General features: G+C 41.7%; 2 protein-coding genes across 2 annotated transcripts in view; one reads left to right on the top strand and one right to left on the bottom strand.

Moving 5' to 3' along the window:
- The window catches only part of LOC309554161 (uncharacterized protein), a 128652-nt gene extending 109781 nt beyond the window's left edge, over window positions 1-18871 (top strand). Inside the window, exons 13-18 of the mRNA XM_082255768.1 lie at window positions 2794-2920; window positions 5739-5863; window positions 7433-7618; window positions 12212-12337; window positions 13936-14049; window positions 18509-18871. Of these exons, the coding sequence (XP_082111894.1) occupies window positions 2794-2920; window positions 5739-5863; window positions 7433-7618; window positions 12212-12337; window positions 13936-14049; window positions 18509-18613 (783 nt within the window). The 3' untranslated portion in view covers window positions 18614-18871. The remainder of the gene's footprint in view (window positions 1-2793; window positions 2921-5738; window positions 5864-7432; window positions 7619-12211; window positions 12338-13935; window positions 14050-18508) is intronic.
- NCAPH (non-SMC condensin I complex subunit H) overlaps window positions 1-26849 on the bottom strand; it is a 207752-nt gene that overhangs the window by 128492 nt on the left and 52411 nt on the right. Inside the window, exons 15-18 of the mRNA XM_082255769.1 lie at window positions 25963-26073; window positions 22414-22490; window positions 22242-22317; window positions 18925-18986 (exon numbers count right to left, since the gene is read on the bottom strand). Of these exons, the coding sequence (XP_082111895.1) occupies window positions 18927-18986; window positions 22242-22317; window positions 22414-22490; window positions 25963-26073 (324 nt within the window). The 3' untranslated portion in view covers window positions 18925-18926. The remainder of the gene's footprint in view (window positions 1-18924; window positions 18987-22241; window positions 22318-22413; window positions 22491-25962; window positions 26074-26849) is intronic.

Raw genomic sequence — 26849 nt, 5'->3', positions numbered from 1 at the left:
ATAGACACAAACAAACACATGTACAAACACACACAAACTTTAAAAGTTCTAGTACAATACTAATGCATTCTAATACAATAATACAGTAATTCTAGTACAATACCTTTCCTCACACAGCCGGGTACTGCACTGTAGGGGGAAGCAGAGAGCACAGCACACTCACCCTCCCTTTACTTTCACTTTCCTGAGGCTGACCGGAGCTCCCTCACAGCGCCGATGTACAGTTCGGCAGGGGATCGGGAGATCAGGCTCATCTGACAGCCCTTCTCTACCATGATCCCTCGGCACACCTGAGGACCTCTGGCGGCACACTAGTGTGCCGGGGCACACCGGTTGAGAAAGGCTGCTCTAGAATACTAGAAGATACATTTTAGATAAATGCTTACCAAATGCTTAACAAAGTACTGCAGAAGCATTGGATAATCTTTTTGATATGTTTTCCAACTTACTCCCATTACAGACATTAGAAAGGGGTTACAGACTTTGACACCTGTTTAATGGTGGACAACAAAAAAGTAGAAGGGCGCATTATTCTAGTGCATTACCAGTGGTACCATTTATGTTGTATTAAAGCATAAACACAGACAATTATATTGACAAAGCCAAATGAGTATAAGGCTGGCCATACATGGTGCAAATTTCTTTCCTGCAACCACGGGTTGCAGGAAAGAAATTTGCATGATTCTCCCATCAACACAGAGAGTGCCGACAGGTAATCCCTCCTGCCGTGCCATTGGCTGCCATATAGCAGCCGCTAGTGATAATCGCAAGTGAATCCAGCAGGCTGGTTGTACCCAAGTTGATTGATCAATCAACTTGGTACATCCAGCCTGCCCATTAATGGTTCAAATTTCGTCCAGTTCCTGCTGAACCGATTCAAACTGTGTATGGCCAGCCTAAGGCAAATAATAGGAAACAGAAGGCAACTCTAACTGTAGCCTCAATTTGTAGTTCTAGATAGGCACAAACAACAGCCAATGCAGAGCAGATGCTGGTGCGTTTAAGGGTAAACCCTCTTCCTCAGAGCTTTGCTTGGATTGTCCAAAAGTGACAAATAGTGTCATAGAGATGGATGTGAGAGGCCAGGCACCAATGGCACAGACCTATTTTCAGAAGAAACAATGGCATTCAGAAGGAAAAATCCATTGTCCACATATCCATGTGTCAAGCATGACACAGAAGGTTTCATATATACATCCCTCAGAAATGGCTGAGAAAACTTCCTACAGTTCACCTCAAACATTGGGAGCTTGTTGTTTGACCAACCCCTCAGTCATAGCAGTATCTCTTTTCTTTACATGTACTGTATGTCAAGGATATTTAGAAGGCCCCAACATTAATACGCTGCTCTGAACATTTTGTTATATAATTGGCTACAGATTTTTTTTTTTATACATCCTGTACTTTAATATCAAGAAAGCATTCAGATGACAAAGCAAGAACAGATGTGTTTAATTTTTATGCTGTGGTTCTTTAGATTATATAGATTTTATTTAGTATATATTACCACCTTCTTTAGGCACAAACTGGTGTATGTAATAAGTATTCTATAGTTTACAATGGTAGTGGGTCTACCCAGAGGGATATTGAAGTTAAAGGTAGGGCTTGGTGGACTGAGACAGCCACTTCTTATATGTTTTGGAACTCCAACTGTAAGATCTCCCTGCTTTAGTGGATGACCTTCCTCCTGTCTACCTGGGAATTTTGGGTGTATTTAATCACAATCTGTACAGCAAAGTGGCTTGCTGTCTTGACAAGATTAGCAAACACAGCTTGACTCATTAAGAAGATACAGAAGTAGAATCCAATTGAATAAAAGTTGAATTCAGCTATAGAAGATACACATGATTGGGGGGGGCACCAAAACATAAAACCTGTAATATGAACCTGGATGCATCTGGCAGCACAATTATCCCACATATGTATGCACGTGGAACATGAACTGCCTTGGGTTTGTTTAACCCTCCTCTTATGTTAGGGTCAGAAACGACCCGTTTTCAGGTTTTGAATGTCTAAGTATCACATAAATTTTTTTATTGCATCAAGATTCTTTTACTTTGTCAGGAACCTCTATTTAAACAATGTAATAGAAAAAGAATCCTTTTCACTAAATTATAAAATACTGTGGTGAAAATTAAGACGTTCATGGTGTTAGGGTCAATTCTGACCCAGTTATAATATAGGATTATAGGACACTAATAAGTGCCAAAACTGAAATCATAAACACTCTCTCTGCTTAGTAACACTGACAGCCAATCACCTCCCAACCCTGTGAGCTGTAGTTAGGGAGGGGCCTATCTCTTTGCCTGCTTGTCTGCTTCTCTAAATAAAGTAAAGAAACATAGGACAAATACATTTCAGAGTTGCTGACTTTATTTTACCATCTTTTAAATTTGAAAATGAGAGGTATGCTATCAAAAGAAAGGTCTAAGGGGTCACACCAAAAATATTAAAACCAATCTTTTCAAGGATAAAGAAGCCTAACAAGGTAACCAAGAGGTAAGAAACAAATTGGATGATAAATAATAGTTCAGAGGGTATTTTATGGCTGATTTAAGACACGGGTCAAAACCGACCCGTTAACATCATGGATAGTAACGGAATTCTAATATAAGAGGAGGGTTAAAAAGAGGGTTTTTTTTTTTGTTGCCTATGTTACATGATCATTTTAGCTACAATTGGCTAATCTGAGCTCTTCTGTAATATTATTCTCTAATATTATGGAGGGCATTAGGCTTGTCAGAATTGTCAGTGAGTTTGTGAGATGACCAAAAACAATTGTTCTCTCACTAGGAGATGCTCTTTTTAGAGCAGCAACAGGAGTTGAACGCAACACTACAAAAAGTGGTCAATGAACACAAGAAAAAGGTCATGAGTATTGAGAGAGAGAACCTCGGCAAAATTCACAGCCTGAAAAGTGGTAAGTGTGAAAAGCTGGCCCAAAGATGTGGAACTATCATACTTTTATGTACTCAGTTATAAGTGTGTTGTATTCTAGGATGGGTTTCCAGAGTTATTAAATCCATTGCTATTAGGTCTACAGTCATTTGACCAAAACTTGACTTCAGAGGTCCCTGAAGATATGTATTTTCTGTTACGTGTTATTTATTCTGACAGTTGGTAATATTTCCGATGCTTGAATTAACTGTAAAGAGATACAGTTTAATACAATTCAGATCCTCGCTTCTAACCCATCTGTACAGTAAAATGAGTTTGCCCCTTTTTCATAGTTATGTTTCCTGCTCTTCTGATCAAAAATTTTCAGAGAGTTTGCTTCCTCTAGGAGAAACCATGCAGTGCAGCCAATTTTTGATATCTGCTAGTACATTTTTAAGCATTTGTGAAAAACAGTTGGATAATGGTCTTGCTTATGAGGGGAATGCAGGAAAAGGCACTTCCTCTACTACAGAGGGTTCAAAAGTAGGGGTTACATTTTCAATCATCCTGAATAACCCTGATACCATAAAAGAAGTTGTACCAGCAAAACCAAATAAATAAACTAATTTGATTATTAGGTTTTCATTGCTGTCATTTAATTATATGGAATGCTACAAAATCCTAGCAGGATTGCTAGAAAATGTATCATTTATTCCTCTTTTTTTTTTTTTACAAGCGTTTAAACAAATGTATACGCATATAAGCCTCAGTTCTGATTCATCCTCCTGATTCCTGATGAAGGAGATGCAGATTTCCCTCAACACATTCATCTCTCTTTTCCACAGTAAACTAAGATATAATATTAGGGAAATAAAGGGTTCTTTCTTTAGCATTACTCTTTTACGATGGGTGGTACACTTCCAATCTGTTCACTATCTTCTCTTCTGGTTTTCATTGCTGTTCTTGTTTTTGTTGGATACATTTTTCCTCTTTTCCTGTACTGACACCCTTCACATTGACAGAAGTGAGAGGAAATCTCTTAATTATTTACAAAATCTCTACATCATTTTAAAAATGTTTTAGTGGTGCCTTTGTCCCTGTTAAGGAGATTTTATTTAGACCAGTTAAGACAGCAATAGAAAAACCAAGACAGAAGTTTTAATCCCTTCCTATTCTAAATTATTAGAATCCCGTGTCCCTGCTGGTGAAATTTACACTTATATCTTCCCTTCTTCCCTCTGACGCACTGGGAGAATTTTCTAAAACTGGTGCACACAGAATCTAGTGAAGCTCTGCATAATAACCAATCATCTTCAACGTTTTATTGTCAAAGCTTAATTGAACAAGCTGAGGTTGGAAGCTGATTGGGTACTATGCACAGCTGCACCAGATTCAGTGTGCACCAGTTTTAGTAAAGCTCCTCCACTGTAACCAGAGCCGTAGAGCTTGCACTTTCATTATTAACAAGTCAGCTTCCATATTTCTATGCTCACAGCTTCCGTTAAAGCAGATCATGCAATATGTTCAACGATTATTGAAAATGCTTTTAAAGTGTCTTTACCTCTATCTTGTCAATTTTTTATTCCTTGCTGTATGAAGCCATGTTCTCCTCCATTAGTTTGGCCAGAGAATCTGCCTATTTACTTCCATCTTAAAACTGAACTTCCAGGGAAGTAAAAATCCTCCCTTTTAGTAGGGCTGCCCCCATACTACAAGCGTTAAATGATCATTTAGGGCTAGGGGAACAAAAAAAAAAGCAGTTCAGTTTCAGCAAGTAATATTGGAATATATTCTGTGCCTTCTGTGAGACTTCATTCAAAGAGTCAACCCTCTCAGTACTGACAGAGTACAATCAGTTAACAGTCCTCTGCTATAGGGTGTTTTTAGATCAGTGGTCCTCAACTCCGGTCCTCAGGGCCCACTAACAGGCCAGATTTTAAGTATTACCTTGGGGAGATGCAGACTAGAATACTGCAATCACTGAGCAGCAAATTATATCACCTGGGATGTATTTCAGTTATCTTGCAAATCTGGCCTGTTAGTGGGCCCTGTAGGCCAGGGTTGAGGACCACTGTTTTAGATCACCTAATGAAAGATATGGCATTGCAGTTCAAGATCTTACATTGGCACCACAGAGTTTCTCCTAGTAGTTTCTGTGTCCATGTATCTATCCTTATTAAAACCCTGACCTTGAAAATACCTTTCGTTTGGCTATGGTAACAACTAAAAACATCTCAGTGGTGGAAGTTTTACAAAGATATTAAGTCTGCATCAACTTTCTATATAATTAAGAAGTTTTAGGACTTAAAATGTTTTAGTGTGAATGTTTCTGGCTAAAAGTCCTCTCTACTTTACATGTCAGTCTTTGAAATGTGCGTTATTTTCCAGTTTTTGGATGTGGCATCTCAAGGTCTTTTCGGTTACATTAAAACACAAAAAAGTTATGTGTGTTCCATAATATAATTCATCTTTTTGTCACAAAGAGTAATAATCCTAAGCAGTGCAGGCACCAAGAAGTCTCAAAGCCCATGAAATGCTTATAAGCTTCTCTTTAGGATCTCTACAGAGTAGCTTAATCTTCTTTCAAAATATTCATCAATTATTTTTGTCATCCCAAAGCAGCACAAGTTAGGAGGCATCCCTACCAATGTTATTAGGTTCTCTGTTTTAGCAGTTTCATCCTCATTTTAAAATTAATTTTGAAATATATAAGTAAAAGGTACTCCAACTGAAATACCCATATTAAAATAAGGTATGATTTTGCAAAAAATAAAAATTGAGTTCATGCAATATAGAAGGTTTTCTGTTCTTAGTAATTTTGTTTTTAACTTTAAAGTGAGATGTTTTCATGTCCCTGGCAGCTCGTGAGTCTGTCATTTTGAGACTGGAGGAACGCCATCTACAGGAGAAATATCAGCTTTTCCGTCACCAGGTGGTTGAACAACACACTCTGCAGAGGCAACAACTACGCAAAAGGCATGAGAAGGTAAGAGCAAATGGGGAGTATTATAAGCCATTACTAGTTGATATAATATATATGGTTTGTTTATGAAGCAAATTTTGATAATGAAGATTAAAAAAGAATAGTGCGCAAATGCAAAAGAAATAACTACCAAATCTGAAGACAATCCATAAATAAAAATGGGGGTTTGGTCCCACCATATGGCCATATCGTGCTCAAGCCCACTACTGCGTCAAAGTACCCCATTATCAGTGGGTCCTACACTATCCATGAAAAAGAGATGAATCCAGCCATTCTAACCCTTGGAGATAATACTCCTTGCTGGGAAAAATGTGCAAATGCACTACAGGGGACTCCTCCTATATCCAATTGATGGTGGACACTGATTGAGTACAGGTGTGTGTGGGGGGGTGGGGAGGGTTGCTCAACCTCGATAGTCTGGTCAGACCGATTACATAATAAACAGGCAAAAAATTTGGGGGAGCATACCCATGTATTTCTAAAGCTGCTGCAGCTATGAACCAAAAGACATGTATATTAAAAAAGAATAGTGCGCAAATGCAAAAGAAATAACTACCAAATCTGAAGACAATCCATAAATAAAAATGGGGGTTTGGTCCCACCATATGGCCATATCGTGCTCAAGCCCACTACTGCGTCAAAGTACCCCATTATCAGTGGGTCCTACACTATCCATGAAAAAGAGATGAATCCAGCCATTCTAACCCTTGGAGATAATACTCCTTGCTGGGAAAAATGTGCAAATGCACTACAGGGGACTCCTCCTATATCCAATTGATGGTGGACACTGATTGAGTACAGGTGTGTGTGGGGGGGTGGGGAGGGTTGCTCAACCTCGATAGTCTGGTCAGACCGAATACATAATAAACAGGCAAAAAATTTGGGGGAGCATACCCATGTATTTCTAAAGCTGCTGCAGCTATGAACCAAAAGACATGTATATTAAAAAAGAATAGTGCGCAAATGCAAAAGAAATAACTACCAAATCTGAAGACAATCCATAAATAAAAATGGATTGACGCAGTAGTGGGCTTGAGCACGATATGGCCATATGGTGGGACCAAACCCCCATTTTTATTTATGGATTGTCTTCAGATTTGGTAGTTATTTCTTTTGCATTTGCGCACTATTCTTTTTTAATATACATGTCTTTTGGTTCATAGCTGCAGCAGCTTTAGAAATACATGGGTATGCTCCCCCAAATTTTTTGCCTGTTGATAATGAAGATTGCATTTTGATTTTTACAAGGCCTCTCTGCCTTGTTCAATCAGAGAACGCTTTGAATTAATTCAGAAATTGCAAAGCATTCTCTGAATGGCACCCATTCTAAGTGGCCAACCACCTGTGTTCAGGTGCTGGTAAGTTGACACGTTTCGGGGCCGCACCCCCTTTCTCAGAGCTGGGCCTCGACAAATCCATTTGTAGTTGAAACAATTCACATTTGTCCACACTTTAACTGTGTATGCAGCCATTTGCCTTGAGTTCACCTTTTTGTATGTTATTGTTTGTTAAAGCAGTATGTGGAAAAAAAATGTATTCCTAACAATATGACTAACAATAAAAACCTGTCAGGAAATGGAGCGACTCAAACATTACCAAAGCATCTTGCTGGAAGAATTAAAGAATCAGCAACAGCAGGAAAGATCCCGAGCGCAGAAAGCTCAACGTGTAGAAGCCAGGAAACGCCAAGCAATGTTCAAAGAAAGACTGAAGAGCCAAGGCATGAGTGTATCAGAGCAGAAAGAGAGGAACAAGCAGGTAAAATGTACAATACTCTATATTCCTAAAATAGCATTTCCAAAGGGCCCTGTACTGAGAAATGTCCCAGGATGATAAAGAGCAAGGTATTCTGTTCAAAACAAGTACTGGGTAGAGCACATAGAAGAGAACAATTCTGATCTGTGGTTATAGTGCCTGTTCAAATATTTCCACTTTAGTGTTAGGTTATCATTCACTAGAAGCATTGTATTCAAAATTAAGGGAAAAGACCATATGTTAGGCCTAGTACACACTATTCGTTTTTTTTTTGTTTTTTTTTTCTACACAGCGGGCTGAATGAAAACAAAACTGAAGAGCTCGGGAGAAGATCATGTACTACCTATCTGATGTTAGTACAGCAATCTCCCCCACTGAACTATTGTGTTCTGGCAGGGGAACAGGGGGATGCCTGTCGGCAGGGAAGTAATGGATATTGCAAAGTAGGGAATTAAATCCATTACTTGCCTTAGTTAAAGCACCTCACACAGTACACCAAAACACTGGCTAGGAACACATTTAACCCTTTGATTGCCCTAGATGTTTACCCCTTCCCAGCCAGTGTCAGTACAGTGATGGTGCATATTTTTTAGCACTGATCACTGTACTAGTGTCACTGGTTCCCAAAAAGTGTCAAAAATGTCAGTGTCCGAATGTCCGCTGCCATATCGCAGCCCCGCTATAAGTCGCTGATTGCTGCCATTACCGGTACTAGTAAAAAATAAACATTCCATTATGCTGTACATCCCATAGTTTTTAGACGCTATAACTTTTGCGCAAACCAATCAATATATGATTGTTGGTGTAGATTTTTTTTACCAAAAACATGTAGCAGAATACATATTGGCCTACATTTTAAGAAATTTGATTTTTACATTTTTTTATTAGATACGTTTTATAAAAATAGTTTTTTTTTCCCCCCCAAAATTGTCAGTCTTTTTTTGTTTATAGTGCATAAAATAAAAAAGCAGTGGTGATCAAATACCAAGAATGGAAAGCTCTATTTGTGGGGAAAAAAAGACAAATTTTTTTTGGGGACAGCATCGCATGACCGCGCAATTGTCAGTTAAATAACACAGTGCCTTTTCGCAAAAAATGGCCTGGTCATGAAGGGAGGTAAATCTTTCAGAGGTCTAGTGGTTCATGAAAAAATAAAAGATTTTTTGGGAAGAACAAAAATTACATCTTTTTTGTTGTTCATTGAGAGAGACACAAATTCAGAGACTGATTGAACATTCAAAAATTATTTTGACTTTGGTGTGGGCAACGGCAACAAAACACTAATCACATGGGTAATTAGTACACATTACGAATACAAGTGGTAAGAATCTGTGGATTCCTGTGTCTTGAATGACAGGTATGTGCAAATAGCCAAGGCCGGTCAGCCCATACAATGCAATGACAGGCTGATGGTGGCTGCACTATCTGTGACTGTTTGCACAGCCAGCAAAGGATGACAAAGTCAGCCTTTCTGATGGAAACAGTGGCTGGGAGGTAGATGTGCACAGCACAAACTACATTCAGGAAATGAAGGGTGATCTCTTTCTGTTGAACTGGAGCCAGAGACAACCTGGGGACACCCTGTGTGAAGGTCTCGGTCAGAGTGGGAAGCTGAGGGTCTCTGGAAAAAGGTCACAAGCGTTGAGGTCTGTCCCTTGAGTGCACTCAGATAGGGATAGATGCTGACCAAGAACCATTTAAAGAAAAGCTAGGTTTTTTCCTGCTGTGAATCTTCTGGGATGAATATTTCTTCCCTTCCACCAGGCGAATCATACCTTCCACAAGCAATGACAAAGTCAGCAACTGTGAAGCAGCATGGTAAACCAGTCCTTGGGACAGAAGATCCAGATGATCTGAAGCCCATGCAGCATCTGTCAGTGGTCTGAACTGGTTGGAGAAGCACTACTGCTTGGGCCAGTACAGAGCTATGAAAATCTGAATTCCCTTCATCTTGTCTGCGAGGCAAAGGAGGAAGGAGTTTAAGAGAAGGAAAGGCGTAGATCAGGGTGTACTGATCCCACAGAGCCATCAAAGCAGTCCACTGCTTCGTCCAGTTTATCTCTGTGCCTGCAGACAAACCTGTCCAGTTTGTTGATAAACCTGGAGGTTCACACCCAGGAACCCCCACCTATGGCACAGGTTCTAAAACACCTCCAGGTGTAAGATCATTTCCCTGGGTGTGTGTGTTGCCGGCTAAATTTCCACCCGGGGATGTAAACAGCAGACAAGGCAGGAAGGCATAGTCCTGCCCAAATTAGAGGTATTGCTGAAAAAGCAGAACTATAAAGATGTGGAGATAGGCCGGAAACCCCCCTAGATGGAGGGAATCAACCACTGAACTTACAGATTTGATACAAAACATTTAATCACATAAGAACTAGCATCAGGTCCCGAATGGGCCACACATCCCTATTGGACTTTGGCTGCATGAACAGGGCCAATGACCACAACTGGTCCAGTGCAGCAAAAAAGGCTGCACTTTTGTTAGGTGCAGTGGGCACTTTTGAAAGTATGAAGCATGCAGGAGGCAAGACATGAAATTTCAGTTTGCAGTTTCTGGACACACGGCTTTAGACTAATACATTGAACATATCTCAGATCCATATGGCTAGTGAAGGCCGCCAAGCTTTCCTGAACTTGCAGAAGTTGCCACTTCATTCTAAACTATGTTTGTTGTCCGTCTTGGTAAGCTTGGGGTACAGGAATCTTTCCAAAAGAAAATTTTCTGTTTCATCCCTGAGTTCTGACAAGAATAAAAGGCACTCTTCTTGGTTCCAGACAAAGGGGGCTACTGCTCTTTTGAGGTATGAGAGCACTTTCTGTTACCCCTCATGATCTGGATAAACATATCCAGATGCTTACCCTCAAAAGGCATGCTTTGCAGCTGCTTCTTGCAGGGGAGCTCAGCTGACCAGCATTTAAGCTGTAGCACTCACTTCATGTGCACTGAAGTGGAATTGGAGAGAATCTCTTAAGCCGAAAATACAACAGTTCAGGGAAGAGATCCAAGTGTTGTCTGGCTGAATAACTGGTCTGAAAGGATCCAGGTTCTTTAGTCATATACTTTGCCCATGCCAGCAAAGCCTTACCAACCCCCACGTATAAGCAACAGCAGGTTGCATGGCCACACTAGCCAAGGAAAGGAATGCTTTGCAGGGTCCACAGTAAGGGCTGCCCACTATTTGCAGAAACTGTCTTCCATCAAGTATTGTTGCACAAACCACTTGGGGGATGCAAATACTTTGTTCGGATGGGCCCAGTCCTTGTGCAGGTTCTTTTGAAATGAGAATGCAACAAAAAGGTCTTGGTTTGGTGCTTTTCAAGACTCCATTGCTGCTACATTAAGCCCTGAAGTTTCTGGTAACTACAGTTTAAGTTTTTTTAGACCACCTCTGAAAACATACACTGTAGCCTATTGGGATGGTGACACATTAGATGCCTGGGGTCCTTCTCAGAGGATTTATCTGCCCCAGAGAAAACTGCTTCCTTGGACCCTGACTCTTTATCTAACCCAAGAAAGGCAGCAGGGGAAAATAAGGTAACTTTTGTGGGGACAGAGACCCAGACTTGTTGTTGCCATCTCTCTGCATATCTTTACAGATATCTGCCAGCTGCTCCAACAGATTGGAGAAAGAGGCTGAGAGTTACTTCTAGGACATAAAGGTTCCTGAGAATGGAGTTCTCAAAGGAGTTAGTGAGAAACAAGGTGTTACCCGAGAGCCAGAGCCAGTTCCCTGCCCCATAAATACATTTGAAGAGGGAAGACAACACATGTTCCTGGTACCCCTACAAGAGACACACTCAGAGGAGGAATTCAGGTGGCATGCATGCCCTGTACTAATGTACACCCACAGTGCCCTCTGGTGGCCCAAACCAGCCAGGATCTGCTGCTCCATTGGCATGGTGAGGGGAAAAAACAAAACACTGCTTGTCCTCCCTCTGTCTCATAAGTGCCGAATGGCAAAGCGACAGCACTAGGAGACCTGCCACAACAAGGGCACTTACATGCAATACAGAGCATCGCCTGAAAACCACTAAATCTTTACCTTACAGGAAAGGAATACCCAATAGGGTCTTTAGGGACTGTGCTGTACCACAGCAGACAGTGGCCCTGGACTTGTAAAGCACCCAACCAGCTAATTCACAGATGGAACCACCTGATGAAGTAAAGAGTACTGTCCCTCCAGGATATTAGGCATCTGTAAAGACCGATCTGGAAAATTGCCACTGCTACAATTCATGTATCAAAGCAGAAAAGCTCTTTAAGTAGAGAGAGATAGGTACATCCGCTTTCGACATTAGCAAAAATAAGTTCAGGCAAACCTGGGAGTGGGAGGGATTATGCTGGGTGGTGGGGAGGTGGAGAATAACCCAGTAGCCAAAAAATGTACCATCCTTTGATGTACAAATAAAGAAACGGAGGCATGCAGTTTGCCAGTGTCCAGTCCTGTAGGTGGCTGTACAATCCAAAAGTCTCTGAATTATTGTGTCCCTCAATAGAGAGGGAAAGTAAACCAGATTTTTCTTTTTTTTTAAAGGGTAAAAGCAAACTTTTTGTGTACTAGAATATGCTTCTTTACATTTTTAAACTTCTAGTTTCAGCAGCAAGAGGCTGCCCGACAGAAAGAAGAGACTCAAAAGCAGCAGCAGAGACAAGAACAGGAACTGCAGAAGTTTAAAGAACATCTAGAAGAGACATTTAAGGAACTGACACAGATACAAGTAAGATCTGCTTATTCCTTTTGTAAGTCTCCAAGCTTTAGAACTAACTTTTCAAGAACGGTTGTTTGGGACATTTTAATAGTATCCAGTCTGCAAGCATGTAGTGTTAACGACTGATGTGAGATTTTTACAATTAGATATCTCTGCAAAAACCTGTAAAGTGCTCTCTTATTATGGATAGCTTGTAGTTTATCTAGTTCAACTGGATTTGTTCTTTAAGGTCCAGCTGAATGTGACTACTACTAGCATAAAAATGTTGACTTCTCCAATTACTTATTTAAATATATTAGAAAATGTGTGCCTGTGTAGAAATGTTGGATGTTGTTGAATTTTCTGTGACCAGTTCATTCAGCAGGGAATCCATAATCAAATTTGAAGAATGAAATAGATGTCACTTGTGACATCTGTGACCAATAATTGTTTTGTGGTATGTAAAATCCAGAACTTAGGAAACAGCCACCATAGGAAGTAGCTTCCTATGGTGGCACACCGAGAAGAGGGGGACTCCAGAAGAGGTGGTTTGGAGAAGGCAAATATAACCTGTTTGTTTTTTTTTGTTTTTTTTTAAAGAAGCTTTAAAAAACACACTTTAATCTGGGTATACACATATCTAAATTTGGCCGGTTCAGCAGGAACCGGGAGGAATTTTGGTATGTGTGTACTCCTCTGTTCAACAGAAGCTGGTCTAATGATTGACTACTGTTGAACAGTCCTGCTTGAAAACCAGCATTCAATCAGCATATACTGCCAGAAAAACCTCTACATGTATACCTAGCTTTAGAGGACAAGGTAGTCAAATATTTTGGAAAACAGATTTGTGACAGAGAAGGCATTAATAAAGAGAGCCAAAAAGGAAGCATGAAGTGTAGAATGAGGATGGTTCGGAGACATCACAGACTATAAGCATAGGGAGACAATTAGGTGAAAACAGGTGGTGAAGAGGAATTTTCTGTAATAAAATGGACACTACTGACAAAATTGTAAAAGATGATGACTAAGCAGTCTACAAGAGGACACTGTAATTTACTAGCAATACATTGGCTTTGTATTACAGACATTGGTTGTCTGCACCACAGTATGAGCCCTCCAATAAGACCCGATTCTCGTGGGTGTACTTAAGCGTACGCCCATGCAAGGGACATGTTTGTCCACACAGAGAGAAACAGGTGTTCCGTGCATACTTGTGCAGGAAGTCCTATTCATGTCAATTAGGATGAAGCAGCTGCATGGACACAACCTCAACTCCCAATTTGACATCGATGAAGGATCTGCATGCACACACATGGCTGTCAAATTGGGAGCTGTATCCATGAAGGGGACTGCTGCTTGCACAGGGGATGCACAGAACATCAGTGCACCCCATGCAGGCAGCCACAGCCCTTGGACAAGTGTACACTTCAGTACAAACTATGTGAATGAGACCCAACACTGTACAGAAAGAATAAGAATCACTTGCAGAATTCCCTACCTAAGAGTCAGACCCCCGTAAAAGCACATACCAGCTTGATTTACAGTAAATAAAAAAATATATTGTTTTAGGATGGGGACAATAAACCTTTTTGTGCTGGCTTCTTAATAAATTATTGTTAAAAACACAGGAAGAAAAACTAAGAACATTGCAAGAACAGGAAACAAAGAAGCTACAGCGACTGGAGGCAGAGCACAGCATGGAAGCTGAGCAGTGGAAGGAGCGCCTGAGGCTTAGTAAAGAGGTATCTCTAGACTTTGTAAAACCAGTGCCTATATATGTGAAATGGAGGAATGGAAACGTGGTGGTGCTAGCTTTCACAGCTATTCTTATATTTAGTTTCATGAAGGCTGGATTTAAACTTTTGTGCTGTATCACCTAAACATGTGTTGAAACGTGTTACTTAAAGGCAGCCTATTTCAACAAACTCCAGTGTAAGAAAACAGTACAAAAGCTCTCTTTGCAACCCAGTGCAAAGACTCTGAACAAAAAAGGTCAGGACACCCCAGCCAGGCATAACCCCTCCCGGCTCAGCTAAGCCTAAGTTTTGCAGAAGCAATGAAGAACAGACAAGAGGGGAGGGTTCCTGTGTCTTGTGATGTACTGTACTTCAAGGAAAGGATGTTACAGGTAAACCGGTTTAATTTATTCATAAATTAAAGGTTGACAAATAGCGGAATTAACTTCACAACAGGATATAGAAACTTTACAAGACCACCTCAAAGTCTAAGTTTTTTCTTGCACAGAAGTTCCACTGACCAACATTTGAGCCAAAGGATCCTTTTCATATAGACAGACATGGTGTCCAACCTGAAAAGTATGGAGTCTGTCAAGGCATCCACCAGGAAACTCAAGGTGCTTGGAAAATATTCCAGGAACTGCCAAATGACAGCCGCCTACCACTTTGCCCAAACTTTGAGAACTTGACAAACTCCCACTGAAGCCACCAGTGGCTACAGAGCTGCCCCCATTAGAAAGGACATCTTAAGGAAGGCATGCAACCTCTTATCTGTGGAATCTTTAAAAGACCGGGCACTCTTTCACTGGGATTGCCAGGATCTTAGTCGAATACAAAAATCCTTGGTTAACAGCCAGAGAACCCCATTTGTTGCAGAATTCCTTCTCCATGGGGTACTGCTAAGCAAATGGCTTTGGTGGTGAGAACACCTTCTCTGGGTATGTCCAAGACCCAAATCAATTGACTTTGGGAGAAATGGGCTCCAGGAGTAGTAACTTTGAAATTTGTTCACATTGCATTTGCCATGAAGCCCAGCGTGGTCTTCTACAGACCTTGAAACTCCTCCTGAGTGAATTCATCCAAAGAGGACTTTCGATCCTCAACTGCTTCTTCCTCTCCTCATCATCCAGAAGATGCTCCTCTGACACTGCACAAGTGTCTCAATACATGCAGAGGCACCAGTGAGCGGAGTAATTTCTGTCAAAGTCTGCTGTGCAAGATCATAGAAGCACTACCAATCATACGTGTCCAAACACTCAGGAAACCCTAAAATGGCTCCTGCAAAGACATGTACGATGAAGTCCTTGCAGATGCTGCAGTCTAGTCCCTCCCTTTATGGCACCATGTCAGTGTAGCACTCCGTCACAATACCAGATGCCTCAGGCACATTAGGGGACACAGGACTGTAGCAATGGTTCCACCACTTCCTCTTAGCACCACTATTGTTGATTGTGCACTCCTCTCCAGGTGTGCCCACACTCAGCAGAAAGAATGGACTTTCTGTTACACAACTGGAAAAGTCAGACAAGCAAATAGGTTATCTAAAGCTGAAACTTGGCTTCCAAATGGATCCATCTCTTATAAACACCCCTCCTTTAAAGTCCAGTTGCAGCTTTAGAGAACATCAAATTTGTATAACCGAGAGTCCATTCCTTCTGGTGAGCGTGGGTACAATCACGATATTGCTGCTAGGAGGAAGCGGTGGATCTCATATTTGTATACAAAGACTGCCACGCATTTTCATTGATGCTAAGGGGAGGCAGTGGATCCACATTTCACAGAAAAAAGGAGCACTTTATTACAAGTATTAGGATTGTACATTTATTTTATCACATATGGTCACCAACGTTGTTGATGTTTATACAAATGATAGCACTGAACATTAGTTCGAGTGTAATTTGATGGCCATCCAGTCCTGAAAACAGCAGCTGTCAAACATATTGAATTAGCAGTCTTCCAGCAGTCACTTAGTGCAGATATCTATCTATATACACACACACACACAGTATCTCAAAAAAAGTGAGTACACCCCTCACATTTTTGTAATTATTTTATTATATCTTTTCATATGACAACACTAAAGAAATGACCCTTTGCTACAATGTACTGTAAAGTAGTGAGTGTACAGCTTGTATAACAGTCTAAATTTGCTGTCCCCTTAAAATAACAACACATGGCCATTAATGTCTAAACCGCTGGCAACAAAAGTGAGTACACCCCTAAGTGAAAATGTCCTAATTGGACCCAGTTAGCCATTTTCCCTCCCTAGTTCGGGTTACAAGGTTTAAGGTGTAAATAGGGAGCAGGTGTGTTAAATTTGGTGTGCTCGCTTTCACTCTCTCATACTGGTCACTGGAAGTTTAACATGGCACCTCATGGCAAAGAGCTCTCTGAAGATCTAAAAAAAATACTTGTTGCTCTACATAAAGATGGCATAAGCTATAAGATTGCCAAGGCCCTGAAACTTAGCTGCAGAACGGTGGCCAAGACCATACAGCGGTTTAACAGGACAGGTTCCACTCCGAATAGGCCTCGCCATGTTCTACCAAAGACGATGAGTGCACGTGCTCAGCGTCATATCCAGAGGTTGTCTTTGGGAAATAGATGTGACTGCTGCCAGTATTGCTGCAGAGGTTGAAGGGGTGGGGTCAGCCTGTCAGTGCTCAGACCATACACCACACACCGCAACAAATTGGTTTGCATGGCTGTCATCCCAGAAGGAAGCCTTTTCTAAAGTTGATGCACAAGAAAGCCCGCAGCTTGCTGAAGACAAGCAGACTAGGGACATGGATTACTGGAACCATTTCCTGTGGTCTGATGAGACTAAGACAAACTTTTTTTTTTTTTGGTTCAGATGGTGTCAAACGTATGTGGCAGTAACCAGGTGAGGAGTACAAGTAGTGTTATGGTCTGGGGCTGCATGAGTGCTACCAGCACTAGAAAGCTACAGCCAAAATGTACTGTGACATACTGAAGCAGAGCATGATCCCCTCCCTTCGGAGACTGGGCCGCAGGCCAATATTCCAACATGATAACGACCCCAAACACACCTCCAAGGCGACCACTGCCTTGCTAAAGAAGCTGAGGGTAAAGGTGTTGGACTGGCCAAGCATTTCTCCAGACCTAAACCCTATTGACCGTCTGTGGGGCATCCTGAAATGGAAGGCGGAGGAGTGCAAGGTCTCCAACATCCACCAGCTCTATGATGTCATCATGGAGGAGTGGAAGAGGACTCCAGTGGCAACCTCTGAAGCTTTGTTGAACTCCATGCCCTAGAGGGTTAAGGCAGCGCTGGAAAATAATGGTGGCCGCACAAAATATTGACACTCTGGGCCCAATTTGGACATTTCAATTCAGGGGTGTACTCATTTTTGTTGCCAGCAGTTTAGACATTAACGGTGGCTGTGTGTGGAGTTATTTTGAGGGGACAGCATATTTATACTGATATACAAGCTGTACACTCTTTACTTTACATTCTAGCAAAAGGTAATTTCTTCAGTGTTGTTACATGAAAAGATATAATAAAATATTTAAAATAATTTTTAGGGGTGTACTCACTTTTGTGAGATAAATATCTATATTTTAAAATCAAATACTGGTTTATTAGCAGGCATATTTTTTAACTTTCACAGATCGAGACCTCCCAGGTACATCCATCACCTAAGGGCACTAACAAAAACCAAAGCATAGCCAAGAGGAGTCATGCCTGGGTGGAGAATCCAGCTGTTTATTGGATTCACCTGATGGTGACAGCATCAGTAGTAGTTCTGAAACTGATGACACCCTGGGGGGGCCTGCGGGAAGGAGGGGAACCCAGGGCTACAACCGTCCCAAGGAGGGGCACACGTCCACCCCAAAACCCTCCAGAGGAACACCGATCCAGACAGAACCCCTAGCCATCTAAATGGAGGGGCTGTCGGCCAGGAGGAATGATGCGATTCGGGGGCCGAGACCCGATCGTATGCGACTTTGTGAAGCATTTAACTCGCAGGCTGGCCCCCGTGTAGTGGCCGACCTAGTGGGGGAGCTGAGGTCTGTGGGTGCTCGCTGGCAAGACTGGGGTCACCACTGGATCTAGATTATCCAGCCCATCGCCCAGTCCGGCAAATGATTGTAGATCTCACAGGAAAAATCCAGGAGGAAAAAATTTTCTATCTAAAACATTTTGCCAGTACCAAAGATCCCAGCAAGGAACTAGGTAATTACCCCTGACTAGGCAGAAATATATTTTCTGCCTAGTGTCCTACTCCTGTAGGGGGCAGTATAACCCAATGGTTATGAATACCAGGAGCTGTGTCCATGAATGAACGAAAGAGAAATATTTTTCTGACTTTCAAAGAACCAGGTAGATCTGTTTTTTTCCCTTTTATAATAATCTTTATGTGAGGTAAACCTTGTCACTGGAGTTTGAGACCCTATAACCAAGTTCATGCTTTTTTAACTTTATGTATGTCATCTTTTTTAGAAGCTGGACAGCGAGTTAGCCTTCAAACAGCATCAGATTTCAGACACTGGAAAGCAGCTGCACAAGGATCACGACAAACGTTCTTCCTGGTTTTCACCTTCTTGACAGCCATGGGTGAAGAGAGAAATCATAAACACTCACAACATTCCCCTTAAGGCAAATGCCTGTTTGGCCATTATAAATTACAAACACTGGAGTTTGACTGACAACCTTTTTATTTTCCTTTTTTTTCTATTAGGTACATATATAGGTGTGGATGCTAAAAATGTAAAATGTCACATAAATACATTATTTACAGACATATTCTGCTATAGTGCAGATACTGACAGAATAAAATAAGTCATTTATCACATTTATTGGTTTGTGTGTGTGATGATTCCCTGCAGTGTCAAATGTATTGTACATTCCTGCATTCTGATCAGTCTCCTTGCATTATCAACACATCAGAGAGATCTTCAACTTCCTGTAGTTTTAAAGTCTATAAAAAACAAGAAAACAATGAAAATGAGGAATGAACTTGGTTTCAGTACATGCACACCACCAAACTGAGAAGCTTACCTGTAGGTTAGCTCAGCTAACCTCTACTTCTACGTACAGTAGCATGAGAGGGTCAGATTTGCCAAGGGCAACTGAAAAGCTACCGTATTTTCCGGCGTATAAAATGACACTTGAACCCCAAAAAAAGTCCCCCAAAAATGGGGGGGGGGGGGTCGTCTTATACGCCGAGTATGAAAGAAGTGTAATCAAGGTACCGTAAACATATGCTCTTATAACTCTCCAAGGTATCGTAAAGTAAAAGTATTACCGGTAGATGTACCGTATAATCTTCTGAAGGCGCTGGCTGTGCGGGAATCCTGTAGCGGTATACTGTACCGTAGCTTCAGCTACATAGTATTGCGCGCTGAGCCAATCACTGTGAGCGATGTATTCCATTATTGAATGCAAAGCCTGCTTGGATTGGCGGAGTCAGAGAGAGTAACACAATCCCACCTCTCTGACTCCGCAAATCCGAGCAGGCTTTGCATTCAATAGAATACATTGTTCACAGTGATTGGTATACTGTATGTAGGCCAAAGCTACGGCACATACGATAGGATTCCCACACAGCCAGCGCCTTGAGAGGAAGAAGTGCAATATACACCTTTAGCTCCTCTTCATTGTATGTCCTGTGCTGGAGAATCCCCTGGTGAGTAACTGTAGGCATCTACAGCTTTCCATTTTTCTAGGTATCAGGGAGATCTCTGACACTCAAACTTGAAGGGGCAGTAATCAGTTTCTTTTTGCAAATTTTGTAAAATTTCTTTTTCATTGTGTTTTTTGCATGACAACGCAAGAAATCAAACAAAACACAGCTATAGTGGTTACCCGTGACAATTATGCATTGTGCTCCATTCTGAACCCAGTCTAAACCAACATTAATGCTCAATGTAAAAATCCAAATGACAATAATGACAGGGGCCAGCAGACCAGTATAGTACAAAAGGACATCTACCAGTAATACTTCGTACTTACAATACCTTGGACATTTATAAGAATACATGCAGAAGAATAGGACACAGAGGGCTTTCATAGATTACGGTACACTTAATTACCTTTGGGATTTTTATACTCGGCGTATATGGTGTTGCCTTGCTTCAGACGGGGGGGGGTCAGACGGGGGGGGGGGGGGTAGTCTTATACGGCGAGTATAGCCCAGAACCAATGTTTTAACTTGAAAGAAAAAACGGGGGTCGTCTTATACGCCGGAAAATACGGTATACTAAAACACAAAGACATTAAAACTCAAGCAACTCATGAGCAGCTTTGGTTATCTTTAAAGCCACCTTGGGGCTAGTACTGCAATTTTATTTGTTGCCCAGCATTTTGCCAAAGTAAGTTCTATCCACTAAGCTCAAGATTTAGGTTGGGAGATTGAAACCTGGTAACCAGTCAAGGTGAATATGAACAGTAACTGACACTGAATATGCCACTGTCAGCGATATCTACTCATGAGATGGTTCTGCTACCTAGCAATAGCAGAAATGTTGCCAACATTAATTGTATTCCAATTAACATTAATTTGTAGTCCTCCAAGACAGTCACCTTGCCAATCTCTTGAAGGCGTTAAAAAGGTAGTGTACTTAAAAAAGAACACACACACACAACAGGGATGTCTCCAAGAGTACCAGTAAGTCCACGAGTATATCTACATGAACAAAATTGTGCTCATGGTGTCATACAGCTAATTTAAGTTACACAGAAATTAGGTTTAAAGTGGTTGTAAACCTCAAACATGAAATAGGAACAAAGCTCATCTCTCTATAGTGTGTACTTGTCTCAATCCAGAGCACTAAGGCCAGGTTTACATATATACAAATTGTTTTACACCACATCCAATTCGCATAACATGCGAGTGTGGCCGGCTTTCAATGGAGCGGGTTCACACATGTCCGGGGCCGGCTGCGGTGCAAATTTGAAAAGGGTCCTGTGCGTTTTTTGGGTCCAATTCAGGTACGAATTCAGGGAAAAAGTTGCACCTGAATCACACCTGAACCGGTGAGCACAAATGCACAAGACACCGGACTTCAAACCGCAATCCAGTTAACCCATCCTGAGTGTAATTTCTGTCTACGGATTCCTTCCTCTGCTATCAGCATGAAATCACTTCTGACAAGTTTTCCTGACACCAAGAGAAAAATAGTGAGAGGGGAGGGAGCTCTAGCTGATTGACAGCCACAGCTCTGTTCCTGTGTGAAGGGTTGCGTCTCTCTTTCCTCCAATCAGCTCCCCGCCCCCTTTTTTCTGACCTCTTGGATGCCAACCGGCTCCCCGCCCCCTTTTTTCTGACCTCTCAGACAAGCTTTATATTTCTTTACTTTGAATAATTATAAAGAGAAGACTGCAGATAAACAGATACAAATTATGTAAGAATATTTGTTTCATCTGTGTGTATCACCTGAGGCTAGTCACTGCATTGGGTATATGTGAGGGTTAACAACCACTTTAAGAAAACAGCATTTCCAACATGAAGTGGATTAGTAATGAAAAGAATCGGTAATCAGTTGGCCTGTAGATTATTCCAATGAAAATGAAATAAATACAAACTACACCTAATAAAAAACCCTTTTAAAATAAAGCATTTCAGGGCAAACGTTACTCTAGATTTAGGAGTCCCCTCACTTACACAGTAACAAATCCAGGTGAACTTTTCCATGCTAGTGTGTTACCCATGAATTCAACTAATACATTTAGAAGCCAATCTCGATTCATGATGGTGGTGCTGTTTTTTAATAAGCCTGTTTGTCATGTTACATTAATGTTATCCATATGAAGAGGTGAGCACCATTATTTGTAATCTGGAATTACTGGTACTCTGTGACATTTATTTTTGGATTTCTTGCCCTAACTATTAAGTCCATCTGGTGGAGTCACGACATCAATGCTTATTTTTCAAATCGCACCATTGGTGGCAGTTCTCACATGAAACATATGATGACCTGTACATGATGAAGTTTAGCAGCTGAATGTACGGGTAGATTAAGAAGTGAAAGGAAATGCATTATAAATCTCTCTATTCATTCACTAAAGTGAAACCATAAACCTAATAAAAAGGAAACTGTAGAAGACACAACATCTGCAGGTCTATTTTTCTAAAGCGTATCAAAAAATGTAATGAGCAACATGAAAACTGCAATCACGACTTCAGCAATGTTAATAGTTTCCTACTCAAGCAAGGCTGGCTATGTTTACTAACCTTCTCATTAGCTAGATGCAAGAGGCAGGCAAACGCCAGTGGGACTGATAGGTTCTGTGCCATTGAAGTTGGCAACCTGTTGATTAAGCAAAGTACATCAGCATATTAGATCAAGCAAACATTGTACACCATACTAAAAAAAAAAAAAAAAAAAAATAATATCGTCCTATACCTTTTGTGCAGTTCATTTGTGATGCTGCTGAAACTTCTCTCTTCCTGAATAGCTGCATCCACAAGCGTTTGATTTGGCTTAAATGAAATAGACAAAATGGTTTAACATCTGTCTAAGTAAATATTATTCCTGGCCTAAAGAGAAATTCCGCCCAGCCCCCAACCCCCCCCCCCCCCTTAGAAAATAAAAGTCAACAGCTACAAGTTTGTAGCTGCTGACTTTCATTATTAGGGCACTTACCTGTCCAGGCATGCGGCAGTGTCTGCACCCAAGCCGATTCTTGAATCATCTCTTGGGCGCTGGCACCGCCAACTCTGCTAAGGGAAGCAGGCAGTGAAGCCTTGTGAATGGGCAAGCTGCGAGGGGAAGGAGGGGGTGGAGCTCCGCTTTAAATAACTTATGGTCCTGATCAAACCTTGTTCATGAAACAAGCCAACTTTGTAGGAAGCAAAGGGTTTCAGGTTAAAAGCAGGATGACAAGAGTCAGTGAGGAGTGAGATGGCATTTCTCATAAGGGGATCAAACCATTAAAGCAGGGAAACACAAATGATATACACCACAAGCACACAAAAAAAGGATGAAGTATTGCAAAAGAGTACTTTTCAAAAAACCAAGCCAACTAATCTCTCCTAATCCCCAGATGAGCAGCTCCTGGCCAGAAGACCTGAGGATAACAGTGAATGGACACATGTACAGGAGGCTACTGTAATAAGCTGGCTACTGGAGGCAGGCAGTTTACATTCAACTATGGTATCTTTATCTGTGTTGACAGAACTTGCCTTTACTAAAGCAAAATTACCGAAAGAAGTGAGCAACAAATCACCTGCACAAACACGTGACAGTGGCATCTGTGCCAATGGTGGGTCTGATACCCATGCAGGAGAAAGATCCTGGCCCAAACTTTGATTACCAAATCAGAAGAAGGCACCAACTAGAGCTGCACCATAAGGGCCCCTATACACTGATGGACTGATCGGGTCCACCTTTCAATTTTTCAGGCAGACCCAATAGTCCCCTCTATGGAGTGGCGAGTATAAACAGACATGTGTCCATTTACACCCGCTGACATCCAATCCGATAAAAACAGACAGATGGGGATCCATCAGATGGGGATGGGATTCCCCATCCGTCTGGAGGATCAGATCAGATGGTCTGGTGTAAATGGACAGGTAGTCTCTTTACATCCGACCACCCATAGATGAGAGTAGGCTGTGTCTGCTCTGCATAAGCGGAGAAGATATGGACCAGCCATCCACCTGCTTAGCGGACAGATTTCCTGCTGAGCAGGTGGACTCCAGCAGAGCCTGCCCCGTGTGGAAGGGGTCTTGAACTGAAAAACTGATGTGCTGCTGTAGCTAAAAATATAAGGTTTCTTACAGCACATAGTTCCTTCATTTAAACTGTAACTTTTGAAAATTTTGACAACCAGAGTTTAGGACCAGCTTGTATTTATATGAAAGTGATATCTAAAATTTTTGGAAAGAACCTTTCCTACAGCCAGTTCTAACCTATCTAAAAAGTAAAATACTGCTGTTCAATCCTACACTAACCTAAAGTTCAGTGAGTGGCTGACCTGTAATGTGTGCCAAGTGCTGAACTTTGAAACAGAATAAAAAACATTTTACATTTATATTATACAGACACGCATAAAACCATTAAAGAAGTAGTAAACTTACCTATAGGTAAACCTATAATGAGGCTTACCTATAGGTACTGTAAATATCTCCTTAACTTGCATTGTTTAGGAGATATTTACTGTATCCTGCGCCAATTGACCACTTAAGCCCCGGAAGATTTTACCCTCTTCCTGACCAGGGCCTATTTTGCGATTCGGCACTGCGTGAATTTAACGGACAATTGCGCGGTCGTGCAACGCTGTACCTAAACAAATTTGGCGGCCTTTTTTTCCCCACGAACAGAGCTTTCTTTTGGTGGTATTTGATCACCTGTGCGATTTTTTGATCATGCGCTATAAACAAAAAACGAGCGTCAATTTTGCAAAAATAATATTTTTCACATTTTTTTTTATATGAAATTCCCCCCCAAAAAAAATGTAAAAATCAAAATTTGTTAACATTTTCGGCCAATTTGTTTTATGCTACACTTGTTTGGTTTAAAAAAAAAAAAAAAAAAAAAAAAAAAAAAATCGCAAAAAGCGTATTTTGATTGGTTTGCGCAAAAGTTATCGTGTTTACTAACAAAGGGAAAGATTGTCATTTTTGTTGTTTTGTTAACGCGTAATGGCGGCGATCTGCGATTTTTCTTGCGGTACTGCGACATTGCGGCGGACAGATCGGAGCCTTGACTGACATTTTTGACACTTTTTGGGGTGCCAGTGACATTTCTACAGTAATCAGTGCTATAAATATGCACTGTTACTGTAAAATTACACTGGCAGTGAAGGGGTTAACTTTTTTTGAGAGGGAGGGGCTATGCGTGTCCCTAGGGGCGTGATTCTAACTGTGATTGGCTGTGGCTTAAGATGTATAAACAGTGATCAACCGTTCTACATAGTAGAACCGTATGATCATCATTCATACACCGGGGAGAATGACAGGCGGCTTGTTTACATTAGCCGCCTGTCTTTCTCCCTCTCCGACGACCGCGAGTGACCGGCGGATGATCGGGTCCGCCGGTCACAGGAGCGGGGGGGGGGTCAGTGACCGCGCAGGAGCGCGCCTCTAGCGGCGCGCGCGCTCGCTCCAGAGACCCTCACAGGCTAGCGACGTAGACCTACGTCGCTCTGCCTGTGAGGGGCTGACTGCCGCAGTAAATATACAGTCGGCAAGTGGTTAAGGCATCACAAGACATGCACTCTGAATGAACGGCCGCCCGTCCGGCCAATAGCACAGCCGGAGTCCGTGGACCTGGAAGGAAGACTGGCGAAGAAGGATGCGGCCTCCAGTGGGGACGATGAGGGCTTAGTTTGCTGGCAAGTGTCACATAATGTGCTAGTATGCGATGCACAGCGACACTGACACTAATGCCAGCCACTAAACACAGCGACACTAACTGACACTAATGCAAATTAAAGAAAAAAAAAAAAAGTCCAAAATATAGACCCTGACCCTTGACCCAAACACTAACCCTGGCACTGATCTAGATCAAACCTTGATCTAGGCATTTTTCTTTATTTTTTTTACAAACATTTTTTTTCCCCTTTCTGCAAGAAACAAGAAAGATACATTGTATCCTTCTTCTCCATTCACAGAAAGAAAAAAAATACAGGGACGGGCTTCACAGTGACTGAACACTGTGGTAGCCAGTAAGAGGCTACCACAGCATTCAGGTGACCGGAATCGGGAGATCTGAGTCCCGATCATTAGTAGGGGGCTGGGGCACTCGGTGAGACCCCGGTCTCTGTTCTGGGAGCACACCATGCAGCGCTCCCAGCACAAAGGGAGAAGCACATGTGTGTGGCCCCACATAAAAAGCAGTGAGGCTGCATATGTGTGTTATGTCAGCGTGAAGGGGTTGTAAATGAATAAACAAGTTCCCACGTTTGTGTTTCCTAATCAGTTTAATGTACCCTATGACACGTCAACTTACCTCATCTGCTTTTTCTGGGATATTTGCCAGCAGCCCCCACATGCTCATTTTAAGATGCTTCATGTCCATCTTTTTGGCTGTTTTGGCATAGTTTATCTCTATTTTGTTCACCTGCATGGAAAGATAAAACATTTTATACTCTTCTTCAGATACATGCAACTGCCAGTCCTGCAAGTCTTGTGTGATGGATAGTGATTGACAAATACAAAGAATAGAAGTCATGGTGGGTGATGAGCTGAGCAATTTAAAGAGGAAGTAAACCCTCCTCTGTAACTTTTACCTATAGGTAAGCCTATGATAAAGCTTACCTATAGGTACAGTAAATATCTCCTAAACATGTACCGTTTAGGAGAAATTTACCTTACATGCAGCCAGTGACGTCACTGGCGCATGCGCTCTGAAGGAACGCCCGCGTGCACGGGAGGGACGTCACCGCTGCTCCGGCCAATCAGATGACCGGATGCCGCGATCCCGGAAGACGGGCGACTGGACATGTCGCCCGTCATGCAGGTAAGTGGATGGCACGACGGGGGCTCGTTCTAAGGTATTTCATAATGAGCTAGTATGCGATGCATACTAGCTCATTATGGGTTTCTCTTGCAGGTTGCAAAAAAAAAAAAAAACGTTTTGGGGTTTACAAACTCTTTAAAGAGTAGATAAGGAAGATTTAGTAGAGTAATGACTGTGGGTGCAGGAGGTGCTCTTGGCCAGATTGCGGTTGATGCAAATTAAATGGATATTTAATTGGAAGAAATTCCCACTATATCTGGAAGAACAATCATTTCACCCCCCATCTTATCTTCTATGGGAGGTATATTGACGATATAGTAGTCATCTGGGACGGCCCACAGTCCACTTTTTTGGATTTTGTCCAACATTGTAATTCC

This window comes from Pelophylax lessonae, assembly GCF_965119305.1.
Source record: "Pelophylax lessonae genome assembly, chromosome: 4".
Taxonomy (NCBI): Eukaryota; Metazoa; Chordata; class Amphibia; order Anura; family Ranidae; genus Pelophylax; species Pelophylax lessonae.
This window is presented reverse-complemented; position numbering and strand designations above follow the sequence as displayed.